General features: G+C 42.3%; 1 protein-coding gene across 2 annotated transcripts in view; it reads right to left on the bottom strand.

Annotated features, from left to right (window-relative positions):
* Positions 1-7,521: 7,521 nt before the first annotated feature.
* The window catches only part of GJB3 (gap junction protein beta 3), a 22,864-nt gene continuing 5,414 nt past the window's right edge, over positions 7,522-24,971 (bottom strand). Inside the window, exons 2-3 of one of the 2 annotated variants that reach the window (XM_042441279.1) lie at positions 12,022-12,812; positions 7,522-11,171 (exon numbers count right to left, since the gene is read on the bottom strand). In XM_042441279.1, coding sequence (XP_042297213.1) covers positions 11,160-11,171; positions 12,022-12,774 — 765 coding nt within the window. In that variant the 5' untranslated portion in view covers positions 12,775-12,812 and the 3' untranslated portion in view covers positions 7,522-11,159. Of the gene's footprint in view, positions 12,813-24,971 lie in introns of both variants that reach the window. The other variant, XM_042441278.1, reaches the window with a different exon arrangement.

The raw sequence follows: 24,971 nt of genomic DNA on the forward strand, positions 1-24,971 counted from the left end.
TACCCCTGAAGAGAAGAGAGCTATCCACCTCCTATGATGTGCGATTTTTTTGGAGGGATGAAAAGCTTGCTCCTTACAGGACTGGCAAGTGACCCTTACTACAAGGGAGATCATCTTTTTGGAGAGATGGAAAGATTGCCCCTTACAGGACTGGCAAGTATCTCTTATTACAAGAGATATCCTTTTTTTGAGGGATAGAAAAATTGCTCTTTATAGGACTGGCAAGTATCCCTTATTACAAGAGATATCCTTTTTTTAAGAAAGCTTTCCCTTTATAGGACTGGCAGATGTCACTTATAAGAAATGTTCCCTGTTTGAGGGTTGGAAATAATTCCCTTTTGCATAGAATGAATAAAGTAATTCCTTATTTTGGGCTGTGGACCCAGAAAAGTGTAGTGGTTTGAGCCTTGGATGATGACTCTCAGGATCAGGGTTCAATTCCTTATTCAGCCATGGAAACCCATTGGGTGACCTTGGGTAAGGCACATACTCTCAGCCCCAGAAAACCCCATGGTAGATTCACCTTAGGGTCACCATAATTCAGAAATGATGTGATAGTATACAACAATAGTAACTCGTCATAAAGGCAGAATAGCATGTACAGTGCTACCTCAGGTTACGAAATTAATTCGTTCCGCCGCCCCGTTCGTAACCCGATGCATTTCGCAACCCGAAAAAGGCTTTCCGTTAGCGCTGGAAAGCCGCGCGTTTGAATTTCGCGCCGAAAAAAATTTCGTAACCCGAAAAAACCTTCGTATCCCGGAACAGTTTTTTCCAATCTAACTTTTTCGTATCCCGGAAATTTCGTAACGCGATCAATTCGTATCCCGGGGTACCACTGTATTATATTATTGATGAATGACGACAATACATTAATTTTACAGAGAAACCCATGGCTAGGCGAGCTGAAATCAATACTTTTGTTTGATATTTAGGAAGGACAGAAACTTGTTAATGGCTGCTTCCTGATTTGTCAGTCCTCCACGTCCTGAATTTGGATTGTCCCTCCTTGTTGTTTTGAAAACCTGGCAAAGACTCCATGTGCAATAATTCCTGAACTGAATGTAATATAATGTCATGTATTCTACCATTATAGATCCAACTGAATAATCCTACTGCAATGACCAAAACCCATAACCACAAATTATTACACCGTTAGGTTTCTTATTGCTCAAAAAGTCGATAAACGGTTTCCAGTCTTTCAAAAAGTCTTCAGTTGGCATATCCTTTAGAATGTGTTTTTAACTGGTTTTCAAATACAAATTCTTTTTTTAGCTTTTATAAAAGGCTTTCGCTTAATTTTTTTTTTGAAATTATTGCAAGCCGCCTTGGATTCCATCTCAGGAGAATGGCAGGGCAAACATTTAATAAATTAAATTGAAACAAACCCTTAAGATCATGCAATTCAGGTATCAAAAGGGCTCTGTCAAATTTGGTTTTCATGTTGGAGTTGAGAACAGCCATTTTGTGTCTTCCAATATTCCCATAAAGATCCTTCTCCTGAGTTCATACTTGCATCATTTCAGTCGTCTGGTGCGGCAACACACACACTTAATGTCCAATTTGTCTACCTTCTCCACTCATTTGTCGATTGCAGTCTGGGAAGACAACTTGCAAAGAATACAGTAGATGCAATAAAGATTCCACTGCTGCCATTTCCTAAAAACATCGAGGCACAAGACTATTATGGATCTGCCCCATGCCCAACCCATCCACCAGCTTTCATAAAGAAGCCATTTCGACATGGATAATGCAACTGAATTAAACAGCTGATGCTCTCCTTCAGCTTTTCATGGTCACACCTACTTGGGTTCAGCAGAAATGCAGAGCATTTGCAGGATGGTGTGGTTGGAGGGCAACCAAAAAATGCATTGTGGAGATGTGATCTTAACTCAGGGCTTCATGGTTCCCATCCTTAGTCACTAACCTTCAGTAGTTTGCTGAAGAAGACCATAACAGGGGAAGCTTAACTTTTTGGATGACAACACAGAGCTTGTCTACACTGACCAGAATACTCCAGACTGCTCCTGGAGTATTCTGATCCTGGAGCTGCTCCAAGTTCCCCTTGTAACCTTCATACTCCATAGCGACATTGGGCGGCTATCTACACTCATGTCCTCGCTATGAGCAAGTTGCTCCTTCTAATTTCAGAAACAAGGTGGCCAGTGTTGACCAAGGGCACCTTGTTGTGACCTCAGATAGAGTAACCCATGCCAGTGGCAGTGGCACTGGATGCTAGGAGGGACATGTGTGCCGACAGCTGCCCAGCATCACTTGGAGTGCTCCAGGTTATCCTGGAAAATCCTGAGCAAAAGGTACATGTTTTAAATCTATTTTAAGGGACAGATGAGGTGGATTCAATGCATAACTGGCCTTGCATCTTTAAAACAGTCCACATACAAATTGGGTATTTGATCCTGCATTGTGAAGACAGGGCACATAGTTTTTTGGGCTATGTGGCCATGTTCTAGAAGAGTTTATTCCTGACGTTTCGCCTGCATCTGTGGCTGGCATCTTCAGAGAATGCTGGCATGGAAGAGAGTTGGGGATATATACATAGTGTGACCTGGGGCGCCATGGTTCATTTGGCCCTTGTAGACATGGCCTTAGTGACTGGATAATTCTGGGAGTCATCTTAGTCAAACAAGTGACCTTTCCAGCCTCTAAAGGAGGCCTGGTGCATCTCACCAGAGTTGTTCTGTGCCCTTTCCTCTGATAACCACATTTCCTATCCAGAAGGTCATTGGAAAACTGGGAAAGACCTAGAGAAGAGTGGCCCAAAGGATTGTAGGCTGGTGTTGCAAGGCTATGTCCCACGAGGAAATGTTTTGAGAGGCCACGTTTAGAAGGAGAAGATGACTAAGGTGGGAGGCGGGACCGAGTCAAGGTTTAGACAATGATGGATGGCGTGGAGGAAGCAGGAAAAGGGCTGTGCAATTTCTCTCACTTGGTGCTGAGATGTAGGATGGGAGTGGCCCAGCGAAACTGTGAGATAAGAGATTTCAGGAGAGATGAAAGATAGAATGTCTTCGTACAGCATGCAGTTCATTGAGGACATTTTGCTGTTGGGAGATCTACTGACGGTTGATAGAAATTAACACAAGGCAGAAGTGGGCAACTGAGGAGGGCCTTTCCTGATGCATTTTGGCACATCAGAAATTACATAGCATCATTTTTGGCTGTCATTTTTTGGTCGATTTTCAACTGGCTTTTGCTTTTTGATAGGGATTGTGGGAGCTCTGGTGGGGATAGTGGCAAACGGTTGCATTTTTGGCCCATCTGGGGGTGTTTATTTGATATGGGTCTATGGGTTTTGCTGAATATTGTCTCCTCCACTTCCACTCATTCCACTCTTCTTGGGGGCTGTTTGTAGAAATGTTTTGGACCCACACTACAGGTTTCCCAAATGTTTGGTTAAACCAGGGGTGTGGTTTGATCAGGCGATCCTATGCTTTGAAAGGCAAATGTTCTCCCTCTTTTTTTTCTTTTTAGACTTATCGGTTGAGAGAAAATAACATGGTGCAACCTTCAAAGGATCATGGTGTTTTTTGGGGGGGTTAAGAAAGAAGCTGACGTCAATATGTGACAATGAAAAATCAAGTCATCACAAATGGATCCAATGGTGGGAAGTGTACATTTAAGCTGTACACAAAATTACTTGTTTGGAAAAAGATATATTTTATTATGTTTGTACAGTTGGCCCTCCTTATCCATGGATTTTTTAATATACGAATTCAAGCATCCACGGCTTGAAAATATTTTTAAAAAGTATACATTTGAAGTATCAAACCTTGATTTTCCCATTTTATATAAGGGACACCATTTTGCTATGCCATTGTATTTAATGGGACCTGAGCATACACGGATTTTGTTATTCACGGCGGTTCCTGGAACCCAACCCCAGAGGATAACAAGGGTCCACTGTATGTATGTTTGTTTATTTTTATATTGGAAATTAATAACAGTAAAAAGAACTATAGATTGAGATCCTGCATGGGACATTTAGCTACAGTGTTGTAACTATCGTCTGTTTCCTGATCTGACCCTCTAAACCCCACCTTAAAAGCCAGGCAGCCATACTGAGCAAAGGGGTTAGAATCACAGAGTTGGAAGTAGGCTATCGAACCCAACCCCATTCTGCAATGTAGGAAGACACAATCAAAGCACCCCCAATAGATGGCCATCCAGTGTTTGCTGGAAAACTCTACCACTTTCTAGGGCAATGTATTCCACTGCCAAACAGGACGTTCATAATGTTTAGGTGGCATCTCTTTTCCTGAAGCTTCAATGCATTGTTCCTTGTCCTAGTCTCTGGAGCAGCAGAAAACAAGCTTGCTCCCTCCTCAATATGACATCCCTTCAAATATTTAAACAGGGCTATCATATCACCTCTTAACCTTCTCTTCTCCAGGCTAAACATCCCCAGCTCCCTGAGTCGTTCCTCATAGGGCATGGCTTTCAGACCCTTCACCATTTAAGCTACCCTCCTCTGGACACACTCCAGCTTGTCCACATCCTTCTTGAATTGTGGTGCTCAGAACTGGACACAGTATTCCAGGTGAGGTCTGACCAAAGCAAAATAAAGTGTTTGCAGTGCTGGTGAACAGGGAACTGGAGGTTAATGTATCCAGCCCCTTCCTGCCAGGAAGACCCAGTGTGACAAGTGGAAGTGAGGCATTTGTGGTTGTGGCAAGGTTGTCATGACCGTAAATGTGAATGTGAAAGAGTTATGAGGTTGTAAATCCAGTTTATGCCATCGTAACTGCCCCAAAAGATTCCGGCCATAGTGTCACACTGCAAACGTACTATTCTACTGATGCATCAATGTGCTATACATGTAAGGAAGAAAAGAAGAAGAAGAAAAAGAAACAAAGGAGACTTTTTTTTAATCCGATATGTTTCAGAATTCAAAAGAAACCCACTCAAATTGGCAATAATTTATTTTTTATTATTGTTATTATTTATTTTAATATAAATAATATATATAATATATTTGTTTTTTATTTTTTGTTATTATTTACGGTATTTATACCCTGCCCTTCAGCCCTAAAGGCTTTCAGAGCTGCTTACAATTATTAATATTTTTAATTAGACATTTAATTTTAATTTAATTAAATGAAATTAAACTAATTAAAATGTTGCAGCTGGAGTGGGAAATTGCCACAAAGTAATCCAAGCCAACAGAAATATTGTTTCTGTTATGTGTATATATTTTTTTAAAGATGCATTTTTGGGGTGTGTGTTTTTGAGGCAGAAAGTTCTCACACTTATTTTATGTGTGTAGTTTTTTGAAATGAATTTTCCAAGGCCATAATTCTGCAAAAATGGCATTGCGAGCTTGTAAATCTATCACTTCTTAGCTGCAAAAAAGATCTGTGTAAGTCACTGTTTGGTTCTGGAAGTGGAGAAAGAGCTTGTGTGAGTTTGATTTTCAGACTTGGGAGGCCAAACTGTAATTTTCTTACCTTTCCTTTTGTTATAGCAAGAAACAGAGTTATTCAACTCCTAAAACACATATTGGCCTGTGACAGACAGCCAAAATAAAGCTGCTTCGAGTCACAGTGGAGATATGGTGTTTCAATGATGCATGCGTCCTAAGAGTCCAGAAGCCACACCAAAGCCACACTCCAGTCCTTAGGGTTGGAGTGTGGCTTTGGTGCAACTTCTGGACTCTTAGGACGCTTGCATCATTGAAACACCATACCTCCACTGTGACTCAAAGCAGCTTTATTTTGGCTGTCTGTAACAGGCCATTGACTTGTGGAAAGATTTGTTCCCCTAAAGGAAAAGACTTCTGTAAATATTGCAAAGTTCTTTTTGTTGTCTAAACGCCCTTGATACCTGTCATGCTGAATTCCTTCAGTCTTCCTGCATTCCAGATGTAACATTGACATGCACATTTTTAAAAACCAAAATTTAATTTAAAAAGGAAAGAGGAAGAAATGTATTTTTATTATCAGTTACTCCAGGAAAGTGTTCTGAAGGACTTGAAATAAATGAAATCATAACAGTTGCGGTGTCATTGAATCCGGTTGGAAGGGACTTGAAGGGACCATCTAATCCAACCCCTGACTGCTTAAGTACAATGGAGAGATGACTATCTAAACTCTGTTTAAAAACCTCCAATGAAGGATATCGTGTGAAATGTTGCAGGGTACACTGTGTTGTGCACGCTTTTATTTTCTTAGTATTATCATTATTTGTGCATTGCTTTAAAAAAAATGGCAAGTTTCAAAGAAGTAATAGGGATATGTACAATTCTGTGTTGCAAAATTCTCAGGGTTTTTAGCTGAATTTTTGGTGGGAGGACTGAAGCTCAAGTGAGGGAAAGGAATCCATAGTGACCAAAGAGATGTAGCAGATCCAATGAGTTGAAGGAAGGGAATGATAAGGGTGGCCAGTATTTGAAGAAGCCACTGGTGGAACACAAGAATTCCAATGCCATGGTGGAAGCTGGAATTGGAGACATGGAGGTGATCCGTCTACTATGGCCTCAGCTGCCAGGAGATGGAGGAGAAGCACATTAGGTAAGTAGCTCCCTAGGTAAGCCTCCCAATTCTTCACCAACTCCTTTACTTCCAAGAGTAGCTTCTGAACATCTCCTGGCTAGTCCAGATTGGTTGCAGGGAGGAACATGACACAGGAGAGGGAAGAGTATTTGCATGGGCATCAAAGATTATAGCCAAGCAGGTGGTGATGGGACAAATCCTGTTTTAAGGGGTAATTGCAATCAGCCCTCTGTATCCATGAATTTCACATCCATGGATTCAACCATCTCTATATCTATATCTATATCTACATCTATATATATATATATATTTAAATTGCAAAAAAGCAACCTTTGATTTTGCCAGTTTAAATATGGGGCACCATTTTGTTATGCCATTGTATATAGTGGGACTTGAGCACCCACAGATTTTGGTGTCCACGGTGGGTCCTGGAACCAAATCTGAGCGGATACCAAGGGACCACTGTGCACTGTACTTCTCTCGCCTTTAAGCAAACCTCCAAGGCCCAAGAAAGAATGTGAGATGGTTTGAATGTTCCCACATTGGCTGTGTTTGTCTTCATGAGAAGTAAGGAAATGAACTGATCTGGCATGGTTCATCTGATGTCATTATTTGAAAAGGCTGATCCAATTTTTCCAAGATGTCTATCCCTAAATGCACATGTGTCAGTATCTGCAATGCTGTAGTTCAGCCTTCTTCAACTTGCTCTTTGCTTTGGTTGCATTAGATCATAGGTCCCCTCATCCCCAGCACCAACATAGTAGGAACCATGGAAAGGATAGTTCGACAAATCCAGAGAATGCCAAGTTTAATGAAGCTGCCCTCACTAGGTAAACCATTATAGATAACCTGACGTGAAAGGTCTGACTTTTAAATACTTAGCATTTCTTCCTTCCTTCCTGATACCCGCCTCTCCTGTGCCCTCTCTCCTTTCCATAATATCCCATTGTTGTAATAAGTAAAGGACCTGGCAGGCATTCATATAAACAAAGTAACATTTTTATTTGACCTTTTGCATTACATGGTTCGCTAGGCAAACATAATATTTGTTCAGCAACGAAGGAGCTGATAGCTCTTGCAGAGTACAGAGTCTTGCAAAGTTCTGGTCAAGTTGGTCGATGCCACAGGGATAAGGCAGTGGGCACTTGTTCTAGGAGATGCAGGCTCTGGCCTGATGCCCAGTGATGGTCCATTAGCACTGTGGCTGCCATGAATTCATGATTTCCAGAAGTGGGAGCTGGAGGAGAGAGATGGGGCTGGTGGCTTGGAGGTGTTTGACTCCATGGTTTTCTCCTGGGCCATTCTCCTCCCAAGTTGAAGGTGGTGGCCTTCCATGACATGCAGCCTACTCACCATTAGTAACATTTTTCTTATCATTCCTTCTTTTTCATTAATTGCACTTTCAAGCAAAATATTTTGGGTGGTACAATTTTACCCTATCTCATACCCTCCAGATGGTCAAATTTGGCAGGGGCAGTCCCAGTTCTTGCTCTGCTATCCCACTTTTCTAGCACCTTTTAAAATGTCTCAGCTTGTCTTTCCTACACCTGCTTTCCCCCTTTGTCCTCAGCTTACTTCAATTGCTGCAAACTGAATCCAGACCGCAAACATAGTTGAACTCTGCAGAGGAGAGAGCCCTTTGCAGTAGGCTCAGGCAAAAGCCAGCTGCTGCAGCCCAGCTTATGTGTTATTCTTCATTAATAATTTTTGCCATGCTGATCACACTTCGATGTTGCTTGGCCACACATGTCCCTGTTTTCACCTGTGAAATGTCGGAGGCTATGTTATCACTGGGAAAGCCCCCCCATATTTCCAGCTTCTGAAAGGATTAAGGCTAGGTTCAGAGGGAACAGAGAAGACTTGGATCTCTTGGATCCTTTGTGATACACAAAGGATATTGTGTTGGGATTTCTTAGAATGAGAGCTGACATGTTAAAAAATAACTCCTGATAAAGTGAAAGCCTGAAAAGCCTAAAGCAACAGGACTTTTGTCTCAGGGTGGTGTAACCTGCCTGCCTTTCTGCTACTTCTGTATACCTTTATTTTAATTCCTCTTTCAACTTTTACTGTTTCATTGCCTCCTGCCCTGCCTCTGCACCTGCTTGGTTCCAGCCTTTGCTTCAAACTCACTTTCTTCCTCTAATGTTTATCTTCCCGGTTTGCCCTGGAAGATTGCACTTTGGATACAGTTTGCAGCAACTGAAGCAACCTCGGACTGTCGAAATGTCTGGTCTTGCTTATTTTCCCCTGGGGCATTTTTTCCCTATCCCCGATGCCCTTTGTAATGTTATGTTTGCTAAACTCTTCTTTTCAAAGCCACCCTTGCTATTTTTTACCCCCATACAGAGAAGGCCCACCTTCCTTTCAAACCAGGTCCTCTCCTTTGAGGAACCGACGCTCATTAGTCAACACTTCCTTTGTGTTCGGTTGCCAATAAACCCCTTAGAAACAGAAACAAGCAAAAAAACTCATGGACAAAGGATTGATAGGCAAATACAGCACCCTGTTGAATTTCTATCCAAGATCACTGAAAGAGAGACTTGGGAGACAGCTCATTTACTCTTTAAGGGAAGGGTGTGTATTGCACAGCTTGTGCCCAAGTGTGAGCCATGGAGGTTTCCACTGCAGCTCTTGCTGTTGCCATAGACAACATAGTCAATAGTGTGGAATGCTATACCCTCCAACTGTCCTAATTTGGCAGGGATTGCCGGATTAATTCTCTGTCTTCCCACTTTTTCAGCCGCTTCTAAAATGTCTCAGTTTCTCTTTCCTCCTTCTGCTTTCCGCCTTCATCCTCAGCTTACTTCAATTGCTGTTAACGGAGTTCAAAGTGCAAAAGGAGTTTGCGTGCCTTTAACTCAGCAGGAGTGGACAGGAGAGGAAGAGGCTGTCTTTCCAGTAGGCTTAGGCAAAAGCAAACTGCTGCAACCTCTCCTAGTTCATCTCTTTTTGCTCATTAAACTCTTTTGCCATCTTGACCGCACTCTGGTATTGCTTGGCCACACATGTCTTAGTTTTCTTCTGTGAAATGTTAATGGTTAAGGCATACTGGGAGTTGGAATCTAACACCACCTGGGGCCCACAATGTCATAGAATCATAGAGTTGAAAGAGACCCCAAGGGCCATCCAGTCCAACCTCCTGCCATGCAGGAAATCCAAATCAAAGCATCCCTGACAGATGGCCATCCAGCCTCTGCTTAAAGACCTCCAAGGAGGTCTGACGTAAGGGGTCTTTTTGGTGAAAGAAGCACTATTGGTATTTCGGCTGCCATTTTGAATCGCCCCAATGCTTCAGGCCAACTTAACATGATTCCAGGGCAATATATTTGTGTGTGTGTGTGTTTGTGAGTGTGACTTTTATAATTAAAAATCCTATTTTGATTAAGGTTTCCTTAAGCAGGGAATTTTTAAAAGAATATTATGCAGAATGGATCTATTTTTTTGGGGGGAGGGGGCAGTCTCGGAAATCTCAAGGATTTACTATTCCAGGAAATTTCTTCGGAGCATCACTGGAAAAGAGGAGTGCCTCCTTTGACTATCCGGATGTTGGATTTCAAGTCCCATCATCCCTCACTATTGAGTCTGCTGGGAGTTGCAGTCCAGCCCCATCTGGACTGCTATAGATTTGACATCACATAAATGGAACGGCCCATTGAAAAAAATGATATGAAGCGTTCTGCGGATGATAAGATTGATTTAGCTAGCGTGTTCAGAACTGTTGTAGTCATTCTAAGGGTTGAAGCACCATTTATTTCTTTCACCCCACCATTAACAACTACATTTTCCATCTGAACTGCAGCTTTTCATCCTACCCTACACAATCTTGAAAATAATAATTATTAAAAAAAATTACAACTGGCCGCCATGATGCTAGAAAGAGCTCCTCCCTAAGCAGTTTGTTGTGGTCGCTGGAGTAGCTGGCTATCAAGTTACATCAGAAATGTTTGGATGCTAATGTAACTCTGTTGCCAGGGAGATAGCAGTCAATAGTCATGCCAGTCCACTTCCCCCACTTTGTACCAACACTGTAACAAACTCATGTTGGCAGGGCTGGCAAGGGAGGGTGAGAATTGTTCATCCACACCTCTGCAGAGAATTGTTTTGGGGAAAGCAAGATAAGGACGTACCCGGACAGTTTGACCAATGTCTGACTCAGTCTAAGTGCTTTGGATGTGTTCTGGGCAAGGAAACTAATTTACTGATGCAGAAAGATCATCCCAAAATATCCCAGAACAAAGAGGATCACAGAGATCAGGAATGCATAGCAATCCAGATGTTGGACTACACCTTCCATCTGTCCTAGGCACCAAAGTCACTGGTGAAGAACGCTGGAAGCTGTACTCCAGCAACATGAGGAGAGCCACATTTTCCCATCCCATAGAATGAAACCTTTCTTCTTATTACAGTCAGTCCTCCCTATCCATGAATCCTTTGTCCATAGATTCAACTATCCACAGGTTGAAAATATTCCAAACACAGTCCTCCCCTCCGTTTTTGCGGTCTTTGGATCCACGTCCTTCTTCAAAAGTTGTACCAAAGGAGAATATTTGGGTATTCTCATTTGGCTTTGCTGAACAGAATCCTTATTTCGGAGGTATATCCTCTGATACATAAGAAGTGTGTAAACAGTCCAGCAGAAAGGCACTTGCTCTAGAGTAGGGTCTGAGAGAGAGAAAGAGATAAGGCTGTTTCCTTTCATATGAATGCAATTGCAGTATAAATTATGTATATTTCCCCCCTCCCTTGGTTTCCATCAAGTTCTACATGTGTTCTATGGAGAGATATGACCAGATTCACTTAGAATTTCTTAGGCAAACATTTGGTTGGCAAAAACCAAAACAAAAAGAGAGAGGGGTTTTTATGTTTATGTGTAGCTTTGCTTGCAGAACGGCAGAATCTTGGTTCTTGGAGAACCAATAAGGAATATTAATGGAATCTCCTCAATTACATCTCCTGCTAACCCAATTTAGTGACTCTGCAACACTCCATAAGCATCTGCAAAGCTAAAGGCCATTGGCTGCTATGGATCTTCCAACGACCATAACATGTTGCACAGATATGACTCTTTTAGCTGATTATCTATATTAATCACATAGACTGAGATAGTTTAAAGTGGGGGGGGGGGCACAGAACAAAACAAAAAGTCATAAAACTTTAGGGTTTGAAGGTTTGCAACTTTTTCCAGTGGTGGCCAAAACCATACCTTGCACCGGAATGTCTGAACCATGCATGTTTAGTGTAGTCATGCTAACATGTAAACAGGTCTTGAAGGCCATAGTGTTGCCTTTAGGCCTCAACAAACATAGTGGTGCTTCCCCTTGTGGGCAATTCTGTTTGCAACACAAGGGGAGACCTCAGTTTGGATCCTCTTACCCCATCTCACATTTCACAATGCCACTTGGGTGTCCCAATGAAATAATCCAACTGGAAGTCAACCATTTTGAACTTGCCCTTCCCTCCCCTCCCCTCAGATTAAGGTCAGGTTAGGTGCTGAGGCTCGGAGGGCATCTACCGGCGAGTTCTTTAATTTTCCATCGTGCTCCATCCTTGAGTGACACGGACAAGTAGATGCCTTGCTGTAAGTGAGTGACTTCTTGTTCTTCTTTAGTTTCTGCATCGAGCGGACCACCCGCTTGAAGATGAGGTAGAAGATCTCGCACACGGTGAGGACAATGCAAAGGGCTGAGGCTCCCACCATGAAGTAGGTGAAGATCTTCTTCTCTGTAGGCCTTGCAATGTAGCAGTCAACTGTATTTGGGCATGGATGCAGGTCACACTTGACCAGGCGTGGCAGGTCAAAGCTGTCCCATATCCGATGCAGAAGGTAGAGGAAGACAATCTCTATACCCAATTTGAAGAAAAGGGTGAGGAGATAAGTCCACCAAAGGCCACCATGTTTCTTGCCAGTGTTGCTGTAGAGCTTGGGACAGTTCTCCCCGTTCTTCTCTCTGTTCTTCCTTTCTCGGTCCTCGCGATACGCCACGTGCATGATGACCAGCAGGGAAGGACAGGTGACAAAAATAAGCTGCAGGGCCCACAAGCGGATGTGGGAGATAGGGAAGAAGTGGTCATAGCAGACATTGGTGCACCCAGGTTGCCGGTGGTTGCAGTCAAAGTCCTTCTGCTCATCTCCCCACACTCGCTCAGCAGCCACTACGTAAACCAGGACCCGGAAAACAAAGACGACAGAGAGCCAGATGCGCCCAAAAGCTGTGGAGTACTTGTTCACTCCGCTCAGCAGGCCTTGCAATGTCTTCCAGTCCATGGTGACAAAAGCCTATGCAGGATTTGCTCACTTGAAGCCTGAGGAGAAACAAGAGGGTTGGGGAGGGAGAAAACACTAATATTAAAATCACTCTACTGGCTGCCAGTTAGTTTCTGGGCAAAGTACAAAGTGTTGGTTATTATCTTTAAAGCCCTACTTGGTTTGGATTCAGGATACCTACAGGATCACCTCCTCTCATATAATCCATCCCATATAAGCAGGTCCTTTGGGAGGCATTTATTTCAACCGGCCAAAACTAGACAGGCAACTGTCACCAAGAGGACCTTTTCATTAGCCACCCCTAGACTGTGGAACGACCTTCCGGGAGAGATTCAACAGCTAAATATGCTGTCTGAATTCAAAACAGCATTAAAGACAGGTCTACCCAGTTGATGAATTTTAAAATGGTATGTTTTAAATTTTATCTTGGATGATTTGTAATGTGATCTATGTTCATGTGCTTTAAGTTAATGTGTTTACATGGTTTTTTGTGTTTTAATCTATATTGTACCCCACCTCGAGCTTTGGACACAGGTGGGTAAGAAATTATGGTCATGAGTCAGAATTTGAGTTTGAAATCAGAGAATTTCAATAATTTTTCCATTCCAAGGAGGGGTTTGCTATTCCAGTTGGCCCTCTGTATCCAGAGATTTTTTGTCCATGGATTCAACTATCTGGCTTGAAAATATATTATTTAAAAAAACCACACACACACATTCCAAAAAGGAAACTTGGGCCTGTTACAGACTGCCCAAATAAAGCTGCTTCAGGTCTCTTTGGAGGTATGCTATTTAAATGATGCATGGATCCTAAGAGTCCGGAGGTTGTGCCAAAGCCACACTCCATTCCTAAGCACTGGAGGGCAGCTTTGGTGCAGCTTCCGGATTCTTTGGATGCATGCATCATTTAAACAGCATACCTCCAAAGAGACCCGAAGCAGCTTTATTTTGGCAGTCTGAAACAGGCCCTTGATTTTGCTGTTTTATATAAGGGACACTATTTGACTATGCCATTGCACATAATGGGACTTGAATATCCAGAGTTTGGTATACATGGCGGGGATCCTGGAACCAAACCCCAGAGGATACCAAGGGCCCACTATAATGGGATGAAAGACACTTTTGAAAGTTTCCCAGTTTCTTTACATCATGGATTTATAGAACACCAAGTTGTGGCCATATGTCTGTTTTAAGTAGAAATTGTGTATATATTGCCATGTCTTGGCAATATGGCAAGCATGGCTCACACAATCTGGATTCGCCTTGATGACTTGGAGGCTCAGGTGATTCTGCTTTTATTTAGGGCATCCAGTTTGCTTTTGCGACAAATGTTGGTGTCACAAGATCTATTCACCTTGTGTGGAAGAAAAGAGTCAAGTAATTGTTAGGCAATTACATTTCTAGTTGACTCCCAGCCTTGGTGGCTTCCTGGTTGCTTCTTAGCACAACTAAGCCACAAGGCAAGCATCTAATAAGAGTTTAGGTGAGGAGCAAGGGTTTTGATTTGACACACCTTGTTTCGAATTTAGGACCCGATGCTCATGCAAAAGCATCCATCATGGATGAAAAGACTGCAAGCAAAGAAATGTCTGTAAAATTCAACTCTACTACTTATTGTTTCTGCCTGAACACTGCAGCCAATAGTAGAAATGAAAAGAATATTTGAAAAATGGTTGAGGACTATGGTTTTTTGAGTGTTGGGAAAGCCTGAAAAGGAGAATCTTGGATTCATGAGAATCATTTCAGATTTATATTGCTGAAAATTCATATATGGGTGTATGTGTACAGAGAACAGCTTTTTCTGGACAGGAAACAATATTTCTTTCCTGCAGGAGAATGCTGTTTCCTGCTCAGAAAATGCTGGTTTTTTTGTGTGTGCAAAAAGTGCAATTTTTGCACAGAAGAGGTCCTGAACGACAGAATTTTCTGCACAGAATATGCTCTTTCCCATGGAGAAAATGCTGCTTCCTGTGCAAGAAAACCATGTGCAGATTTTGTAGAGAATAAATCCCAAACTATGAATTGTCTCTGAAGATTGCACAGTTTTCAAAGATTTTCTTGCAATGGGATGAAAATTGCAATAATTGTACATTGTTTCCTTTGAGAACAAAATTAGTGAAGAATTAGATTTCTGGGCAGTGGCAGAATACAGACTTGGAAATGGCACGCTTCAGTTTTTTGTAGCATGAAATACTTTTAAAAACCGTTTTTGATGTTATCTGTTGAATCTGGAGTCTTTTCTCATGGCATTTATATTTCCATGCTACAACATGTATCTGCACCCCTGCAGAGCACAGCGCACAGGGCAACTTGATGCAATCTTCTTGATTACATCAAGATGGTTTTTTCCCTTTCTGCTTGGCAGAGTTCCATAAGGGGTGCATTGGCAACACAATTGCAAACTGCATAAAATTTCCACATTGAAACCAGGATTCAGGTGGAGTGAGATTCAGGGCAGAAAAGAATGCAATGTGGGGAATCCATTTCTTCAGATGTGCCCAACCGCATCCTTCCTTTCCAGTTTTATTCCAGTCCTAGTTCTGCATCACCACCCTGCCAGGGTATCCTTATGTCTCTGGTTGCCAAAGCAATCATGATTTCACCCCCCTTGCTTTGTCTCATCTTATCAATTTTGCTTTGGAACAGCAACACAATTTTCAGATATATTCAGCTGTGGGGAGAACTAGCATGGTTTAGCTGTTTAAGCGTTGGATTATGACTCTAGAGATCAGGATTCAATTCCCTACTTGACCAGTGATCTTGGCCGAGTCACATACTCTCAGCCCCAGAAAACCCCATGATAGGTTTGCCCACTCTCTTCCATGCCAGCATTCTCTGATGATGCCAGCCACAGATGCTGGTGAAACGTCAGGAATAAACCCTTCTAGAACATGGCTACGTACCCAAAAAACCCACAACGAAACTATGGAGACTGGCCAGGAAAGCCTTCGACTTCACAAGTTTGCCTTCTGTTTGCCACAAGTTGAAAGTGACTTGAAGGCACTCAACAACAACAACAACAACAAGCTATGGGGGGGGTGAAGATGAGGTTTTGCCCCCTTGATAATCCTCCTGTGTTGAATTTTTCCTTCAGTCCCCAAATTTCTAGCATTGTAGAAAGTGAGACAAGGAAAATTTTGCATAGTGACAACTTCTATTTTCTTCTAGTCTCATTCCCTTCAGTCGCCATAAGTCAGAAATGACTTGAAGGCACACAACAACAACAACAACGCCATTCCCTTGGTAACTCTGCCTGCCTTTTTCTCCCTTTGGATGCCTAGACTCTATTTTTAAATGCTTAACTGAACATTTAGCTTACTGTAATGCTAGAAATTTGGGACTGAAGGAAAATTTCCTCGGAGGGGGCAGAATTCGTATTGGCAGAGACAACAGGCGCATATTGACAACTACAGCCCCGTCAGATAATTTTTCTTTTAAACATAACTGAAATATGGAATAAACTAATACTATTAGACCCTTCCAAATAGGCAGAGGGGGATAATGGTTTGAATGCTAGTCAAGGACTTGGAGAGACCAAATTTTGAACCCCTACTCAGCCATGGAAACCTCCTTGGTCAAGTCACACCCTCTCAGCTTAAGAAGAAGGCAAACCACCTCCGGATAAATCTTGCCAAGAAAACACTGTGAAAGTGTCGCCATAAATCATAGTTGACTTGAAGACGCATAAGTACACTGACAAAAAATTGTTGAAGTCTGTTTTTGAATTCCAGTGTGATCAGACATGTCAGCATTGAATGTGTTAGAATTGAATTCATATCAGCCCTTTTTATATCCCTAAGAGGTGTCATGACAATCAGATACATAAAACATAGCTCTTTCTTCACTGGGAATAGCTGTCCATTCCCAATTTGGTCGGAGAAAAAAGGGAATGTTAATCTGAGATTGGAGGGGGAAAGCGTATGCTCAGTTCTACATGATCATTTTGCATTTTTAAAATGCATCTCACATTCTTTCCATACTAGATTAGAAAGCAAAATGTGAATTGGGGTGAAATAAATGGAAACAAAATTCTTTTCCATCTCTACCCTCCTCATCTAGGAGTGTAACTTGAGGCTCATCATACATGCTAGTCTTAATAGGAATGCTTGGAAAAGTTACTTTTGGGGGACTATAGCTCCCTGAATCTTCCAAACAGAACAGCTAAGTGGGGAAATCTGAGGACTCCAGTCTTTTCCAAATGCTATCTAGAAGTAATAGCAAGGGTGCAAGAGCCAGTGTGGTATAGTGGTTTGAGCATTGGGTTAGGACTTTGGAGACCAGGGTTTGAATCCCTGCTCAGCCATAGTCTGTACACCGCTTTGATCTGTGGAAAAGCGGTAGAGAAATAAAATTCATTATTATTATTTATTATAGTGGCACGCTGGCTGGCCTTGGTCATGTCACACTCTCTTAGCCTCAAACCACTACACTATGTTAGAGACCTCTAATTTTGGGAGAAAAAAAGGTGACTGAAGGTCTAATATTACAATCTACGTTTTATAACTTTACAAATGTTGCTGAAATGCAATGAAACCCTCTTAGGGTATGCACCTGGGTACTGGCAAGAATGTTTCCATATGTGTTGGGTGCTTCTGATATGCACCGGGCACTTCTTATGTAGAAGGGATGCTTTCCATGTGCATCAGGCACTCTTCTTGTGCTCAGACACTTCCGAGGTGGTGTCCAAATGCACTGGAGAGCACCTCAATGTACATCTGTGCCACTGTGCATCAGGCCTTGTTGCATCAGTCACCCCAATGGCTACCGTTGTGCAATGGACACCTATTCACTGCAATATCACAGCAGCCCCGGGGTGAAAATCAATGTTGCAAAACTACTTGATTCAGTTTCCTGTATAAGTAAGGTAGTGTCTTGAGCACTGGACTATAATTCTGGAAATCAGGGTTGAATTCCCTGGTGGAGCATAAAAATGCTCTGTGTAACCTTGGACAAGTCATACTCTCTCAGCTTCAGGGGAAGGCAATGGCAAACCCCCTCTCAAGAAACTTGCTAAGAGAAATCCTATGATATGGTTGTCGCAAGTAAAAACAAAACAAAACCCAGACTTGGCAGCAACAATTACAAGGCCATTTACAGAGATGTAAATTCCAAGTCATACAACAGCTGGAATTTTTAATGTTCAAGACCTATCAAAAGCTGCATCGAAACTCCTGGAGGCTTTGAGACAAGAAAAAGCACCCCTTTTTTCTTTTCTTTTCATTTCATTTAACTGAAAGATGGGGGAAGGTGAGTTGAGGGGGTCATAAAAACAGCCTTAATAGACATATATACTTCCAGGGCCATCCTTTGCCCACTGTTATTATGCACATATACTACTGGAACAAGAGAACAGTCTGCCATGGGTCACACTATGATGAATGCTCTGGGGTTGCCAGTGGCAAGAGATCATGTATTTCTCCATGATGTGGGGAAACTTCGACTCTTGGGATGGAAAGCATGGCCATAGCCAAAGGCGCAAGGGCAGGTCATCCGAGTTTTTGGGCCACCATTAATCCCTGCCTCATTTGATCCATCTTGGGCTCTGTCAGGACAGGAAGAGCTTTTTTGTTCAGCAATGCAATTAAATTTCAGTTCTCTTCCTTCCCTTTAATTGTGTTCCTTGTCAGCTATTAACTCTGAGCTTTTTGTGCACTGGGAAGGAACACACCAAACTGGTGGAACGGCTTTCTTTTTAACTCCTTTGGTTCTGCCGTTCCTCCTTCGACCTCTCACCGGATCAAATGGACAGCCAGCAATTGATGCTTTGTGAGTTTTCCACACTTTGTATGGCTAGAGAGATAGGTCATTTATTTGCACCATCTACAAGCAAGCAAGCAAGCAAGCAAACAAATACCATTGGAAAGCATTTTCCAAAATGCATGCAGGGACTCCTCCCCCCCTTTCATCAGCCTCCACCTTTTGTCTTTTTTTTGCCTTTGGAACTTCTTCTTTGGCATTTCCTATTTAAAATGATCTGATGAGTGTAATTGAACCTGATGTAGGGAATGGAAGCAGGTTGTCTACTGGTTTTCTGAAAATTGTTATGTGACCTTTGTCAACTAGAGACGGGCAGATTTCTCAGTTCTATTTTGACCCATGTTCAGTGAACCCTGTCCTTCCCAATGCAATCTGAATTCTTTTCTTCTTCTTCTGCACAATATACTGAAAATGCTATAAGAACTCATCATAGGCTGAGAGTCTGTGATTTGTTCAAGATGACCCACTGGACTTCTTTGACCAAGGGAGCATTTGAACCCTGGTCTCTAGAGTCACTGTCCAACATAGTCCAATTACGCCATGATGGCTCTCGGCTCTTCTTGCTTACATCCAAGAAGGACTCCAACAGTGAGTTGGCCTAGGACCTTGGATTCCCTTCCAGCAGTATGATCCAGTGAACAGCAATTGGATTTACACCCCCATTCCCACAAATATATCAAGGAAGGTGTTGAATGTTTAAAATGTATTTTAGAGACAGACACAGGTGAGCATAAAACAAAAAGGTTGCATCAAGGCCAGGCAAGTTGTTGCCTTCCAAGTGTACCCATGATTCCTTACTCTGTGCTGGCAATGGACTGATGGGACTTGAAGCCAGGCAACATCTGGATGGGAGCAAGTCCCCCACCCCATACCTATCATCTTTTGTTGGAATAATTAGCCAAGAGCTTCAAAGCTAATTGAGCTATTATCGTCTGTTGTCAACTTCTCAATCGGTTCCTACACCTTTCTTTAACATCACTTTGATGGGGAAGGAATGAGTGGCATCAAGGGATGGAAATCATATGTCACTCCCTTGTTAAAACAGCTGGACTGGCTACCACTTCGGGCACAATTCAAAGTGCCTGGCCATGACCTATAAAGCCCTACGTGGCTTAGGTCCAGACTATCTGAAAAGATGTATCTCTCTATATGAACCTGCCAGAATCTTAAGATCTATGGGGAGAACCTTTTTATGATCCCACTACCATCACAGGCTTGATTGGTGAGGAAACAAGAGAAGACTTTCTTGGTGGCTGCCCCTAACCTTTGGGACCCTCTGCTCTCTCTCTCTGCTCTCCTTTCTCCTTTCATCGGCAGACAAAGACGTTTTTGTTGAAGCTAGCTTTTAAACATGTCATCACTCGCATGGAGGCCTTTAATCGGGGTGTTTGTTTTATTTTAAAACTTGTATTATTATTGTTTAAAATATATATACTGTTTTAATGTGATCATTTTTAAAGTTAAAAAAAAAACCCCAATTGTCATATTCCCACTGATTCCTTTTGTGAGCCGCCTTGGGTCCCACTCCAGGAGAGAGGTGATATTTGTCATAAATAAATACATGAGATTAATTAATGTCCACGAATGAAGTCGTGCTGAAAAGCCCAGTGCTGAAACTGGAGAAGGGAGATGAAAAAGTTGGCAAACTTAGCTCTTGTCTCTGCTGGCTGGATGAATCAGGCTGCCACAATGCTGCCAATTTTTTATATTGCCTATAATCACACTTGTGACTCAACAATTTCCTGATGTTTGCTGTGCCCACATTTGTATGGATTGAGTAGCTCTGGTTTTTCAACCCTTGCTGTGCCACAGCATTTGCATCCATGAAAGTGCTCTTAGCTGCAGCTCTGATTTCTTAACTGCAGTTAGCAGGAAGTTGGTGTTATGTTGACTCTAAGTCATGGAGACCTTAGCTGTTGCTGCTAGAAGTGAAAAAAGGGATGCCAACAGAGCTTGGAAAAATTACTTTTTGGATGATATATCCCCTAGTTAGTATAGGCACTGGTTAATATTGCGGACGGAGTCTGGGAGTTGTCATCCCCAAAAATAACAATGCCAGCCTCCTGATGTCCAAGACCCTTGATATTTGGCACAACTTCATATTTCAAATGCAAGTGTTTGAAATTTTTGAGACTGGATTTCTTTGTTTTAAAAAAGAAAAAAACCAAATGGGTCCAAAGGCAAATAAAACCTGTATTCTCACTAGAACCCAAAGGGCTCAAACAGACAGGCCAAAATAAAGCTGCTTCGGGTCACTTTGGAGGTATGCTGTTTAAATGACTAAATTGAGTCTATGATGCTTTGGACATATCTTGAGATGATATGACTCTTCGGAAAAGACATTAATGCTTGGTAATGTGAAAGGCAGCGGCAAAAGAGAAAGGTCACATTACAGATGGACTCATTTTATCAAGAAAGCCACGGACTTGAGTTTGCAAGAGCTGAGCGATCTCTTAGAAGCCTGTCATCCATAGCATTGCCAACAGTCAATACCAACTTGATGGCAAATGACAACAATAACAATATTTAAACTGGACATGTTCAGAAAATGAGTAGTGTCTGTAGTGACTGAATGTTTATTACAAATTGTTATGCTCAACTGACCCCTATATCCACAGAATCGATGCACATGGTTTCACTCATCCACATCTAAAAAACCCCAAACCTCCATGTTTTCTAGGTCCTCCAGTGTGATTCCATAGTATGTTTCTGCCAGAAGTTTAATACAGAATCATGCTGGAGGACACAGAGTTTCCTAAAGAGGTGTTCTCTCTAGGAATCTTTAGGTCCTCTAGCGCAACTCTATGGTCAACGTTGTCAGAAGTCATTCATTTCAATAGGGTTTGTTGCTATCCTCAGTAAATCTGGGCATGTATCTCCTGCTGATATGGGAATCATATTGTACTGATATTATGATGTACACATAGGCCTGTTACAGACTGCCAAAATAAAGCTGCTTCGGGTCTCTTTGGAGGTGTGCTGTTTAAATGATGCATGCATCCTAAGAATCCGGAAGCTGCACCAAAAGCTGCATTCCAGTGCTTAGGAATGGAGTGTGGCTTTGGCGTGACCTCCGGACTCTTAGGACCCATGCATCATTTAAAGAGCATACCTCCAAAGAGACCCGAAGCAGCTTTATTTTGGCAGTCTGTAACAGGCCTTAAATTACAACTTTTGGCATAATGACACAGACTGGATCTAGATTTATTTCTACCTAGAGTAGGCTCATCGACATCAGTTAAGTTAGACATTAACCACAACTAACTTAAGCCCCAGTGCTTCCAATGGATCTATTATGGTGAAGTCTGGATCCAAGCTGTCCTATTTGTATCCTTACCAGTTACTATTTTTAAAACCATTATCTCAGCAACAAACAAAAATGATATTATTTTTAAAGACTTGGCTGTTTTTATTTTGAAGGTGTCAATGTGAAATCTCAAGAGCAATGAGCTGTTAAGGTAGTGTTAGACGCCAAGCATTCATTGTGCATTAGGTGGAAAACATTAGTATATCCTCAAAGGGGACAAAAAGTCTGAAGTGTTCTCCACCTAACAGTAAGCAAATAGATACCATGAGGACCACATTCTTTTTGGTGATTTGCTTGCTTGACTCAATATTGATGGAACCGAATTCCTGAGAAACATTTTTGTGGATGAGTTTATCCAACTGACCAGGCTTTTTTCTTCTTCTTCAATTGCTTCTTTAAATCCAAATGGCCTGTTTCTATTCCTGCAAAAACTTGCTCAAAGCGAACAGGTTTATAACTGTGCTGCTTCGCTCTTGCATTCCATGCGGTACTTAAGTGGGAGTTCACTGGTGAAAGAGTGCATTGCAGGTGAGCTGTCAGTTTAATGTTCGGAGTTGAAGGGGAAAGCATTAACCTCTGAATTGCTAGGGCACTGGGAACTCACCTGCAAGCAATCTTTCTCTCGCTCACTGGGTTGGGTGCCTTCAAGTTGTTTCCGACTTCACGGTGATGCTAAGATGGCCTTTTCATGGGGTTTTCTTTGCAAGATTTTTTCAAAGGGGGTTTGCCCTGGCCTTGCTCTCAGGCTGAGATCACCCAGTGGGTTTCGATGGTCAAGCTGGGATTCGAACCCTGCTCTCCGGGAACCCTACTCCAATACTCAAAACAATATGTCACGCTGGCTCTCAAGCCATCTTTGTTCAGGATATTTTCATTTCAGTGAATCAGAGAATCAAACCTTAGTTCTAGTGCTGGAGTGTGGAAAAGGTGACCCTTCAGAGCAGTGGTTTCCAACCTGTGGGTTGGGACCCCTTTGGGGGTCGAATGACCCTTTCATGGGGGTCACCTAAGACCATTGGAAAATACCTATTTAATTACAGTTATGAAGTAGGAACAAAAATAATTTCATGGGTTTGGGTCACCACGACATGAGGAACTATATTAAAGGGTTGCGGCATTAGGAAGGTTGGGAACCACTGCTTCAGAGCATGGTCTCTTTTAGTGGAGAGAGAAAGAGATGGCATTGGTGTCTACAAATTTGTTGTTGTTGTTGTCATTGTTGTTAACATCATTTATACCCCAAATGAGGCCAAAGGCAGCATCCAAAGTAATATGAGCACCATGGAGTTGAAACATACAAAAGACTCACATTACAAGAGAAATGAACTATTAAGCAAATGTGAAGTCGAAGGCTTTCATAGGTGCCATCCATAGCTTTTTGTGCTTTTTGGGGGGCTATGTGGCCCTGTTCTAGAAGAGACGCTGGCGAAACCTCAGGAATAAACTCTTCTAGAAGAGGGCCACATAGCCCAAACCCCCCCCCCCCCCACAAAAAAGTATTGAGCAAATGATGTAAACATACCGTTACAAATGATACAATGCTATTTAACAACAAGACAATCGAAACAATACACTGCCTTTTCAAAAGCCCTTTCTTTTGCATTTCAGTTCTCAAAAGCCTATTGGACTACTACTACTACTACTATTAAAGTTTTCACTTGCTGATGGAAAGACAGCAAGGAGGCGACCATTTGGGCCTTCCTAGGGAAGGAGTTCCTAGGGGCAGCCACTGAGAAGTCCCTGCCTTGTGTCCCCACCAGTTGTAGTTGTGAAGGTGGTCAGACTAAGAGAGGAGCCATTTCTGAGCATGTCAGGGCCCAGAGAAGGGCATATGGGGAGATAACATCTGCCAGATACTTTGGACTAAATTTGTACAGGGCTTCATAGGTTGTAAGCAGCACTTTGAACAGAACCCAGACACAGAATGGCTCTTGGTGGAGCTATTCTAGCAAGGGAGTGATATGGTGGCAGTGAGTGGCTCTCATGTTGATGAGTTGGTGAATCCATGATGGGTTTCAATCCAAATTTTGTAGGAGCTACCCAGAGCACTGGACCTATTTGGGTGTTAGGTTTCAGCACCTTGAATAGATCCTATAAGGTTCCATGGATTCATTCTGGATTAGCCCTGGGAAAAACATTTGTCACTTGTACTGGAAGTGCTCTGTCGGTGAGAAAACCAGACACTGAAAGGATCACAATTAAACTACCTCACAGTGTTATCGTGAGGGTCAAGAGGCTGTGAAGACTGAACAGGAATTGAGTAAAGCAGCAGTTCAACCCTATTGGCCCATAAGTCTAATCGCCTTCATCCAGCTCTGCCTCACTAAGGATAATGGTCTGCATTTATTTATTTATTATCATGACGATAATAATTTTGTATAAAGTACTCCAAATACCTTGGTGCAGTGCAGGGATGACACTTGCACGCAGGCCCCACCTATAATCTCACATTGCAGGCATACAATCATTATAGTTATTATATGTCAAACTAATCTGGAGGGGTAGGTCATTATTATTATCCTTATTTTGCAGAAGGAGGACTGAGGCTGGGAGTCTTGGGAGTCAAAGACCAAAACAACTGGAGGACCAAAAATCTGGCAATCACTGCACTACACCATGCTGGATAGAGTAGACCTATTCAACCAGTTGTTGGATTGCGAATCAACACATTGATCCCAATGGCTCTACTCTAAAGTGGACTAAATCAGAATTTAGGCTAACGTTATCATTCAAATTCAAGCCAATCCATAACCCTTTGCACTATGAAAGGGAAAACTCATGAGAATATATGCTGATAAGAACCATATACCACACACACACACACACACACAGAAAGAGAGAGAGAGAGAGAGAGAGAGACTGACTCACAAACACCCCATATGCCATGCTCTAAGCATGAATTAAATCAGAATTTAACCTTCTAATCAGAAACTTCCAACATTTCCCTGTGTGACCTAACTCTATTTTGTCACAGGTTATGACCCTGTACAAACCAGACAGTACTTAGATTCAGATTACCAAGGGTATGATGTATTAATACCCCCCCCCCCCCCAATATGCCTCTGAGCAACTTACTGAAGCCATAGGCTATGGCACAGAGCAACAAACATGAGCTTATCATGTACCAAGCATCA

Source organism: Sceloporus undulatus, chromosome 9 (genome assembly GCF_019175285.1).
Source record: "Sceloporus undulatus isolate JIND9_A2432 ecotype Alabama chromosome 9, SceUnd_v1.1, whole genome shotgun sequence".
Classification (NCBI taxonomy): domain Eukaryota; kingdom Metazoa; phylum Chordata; class Lepidosauria; order Squamata; family Phrynosomatidae; genus Sceloporus; species Sceloporus undulatus.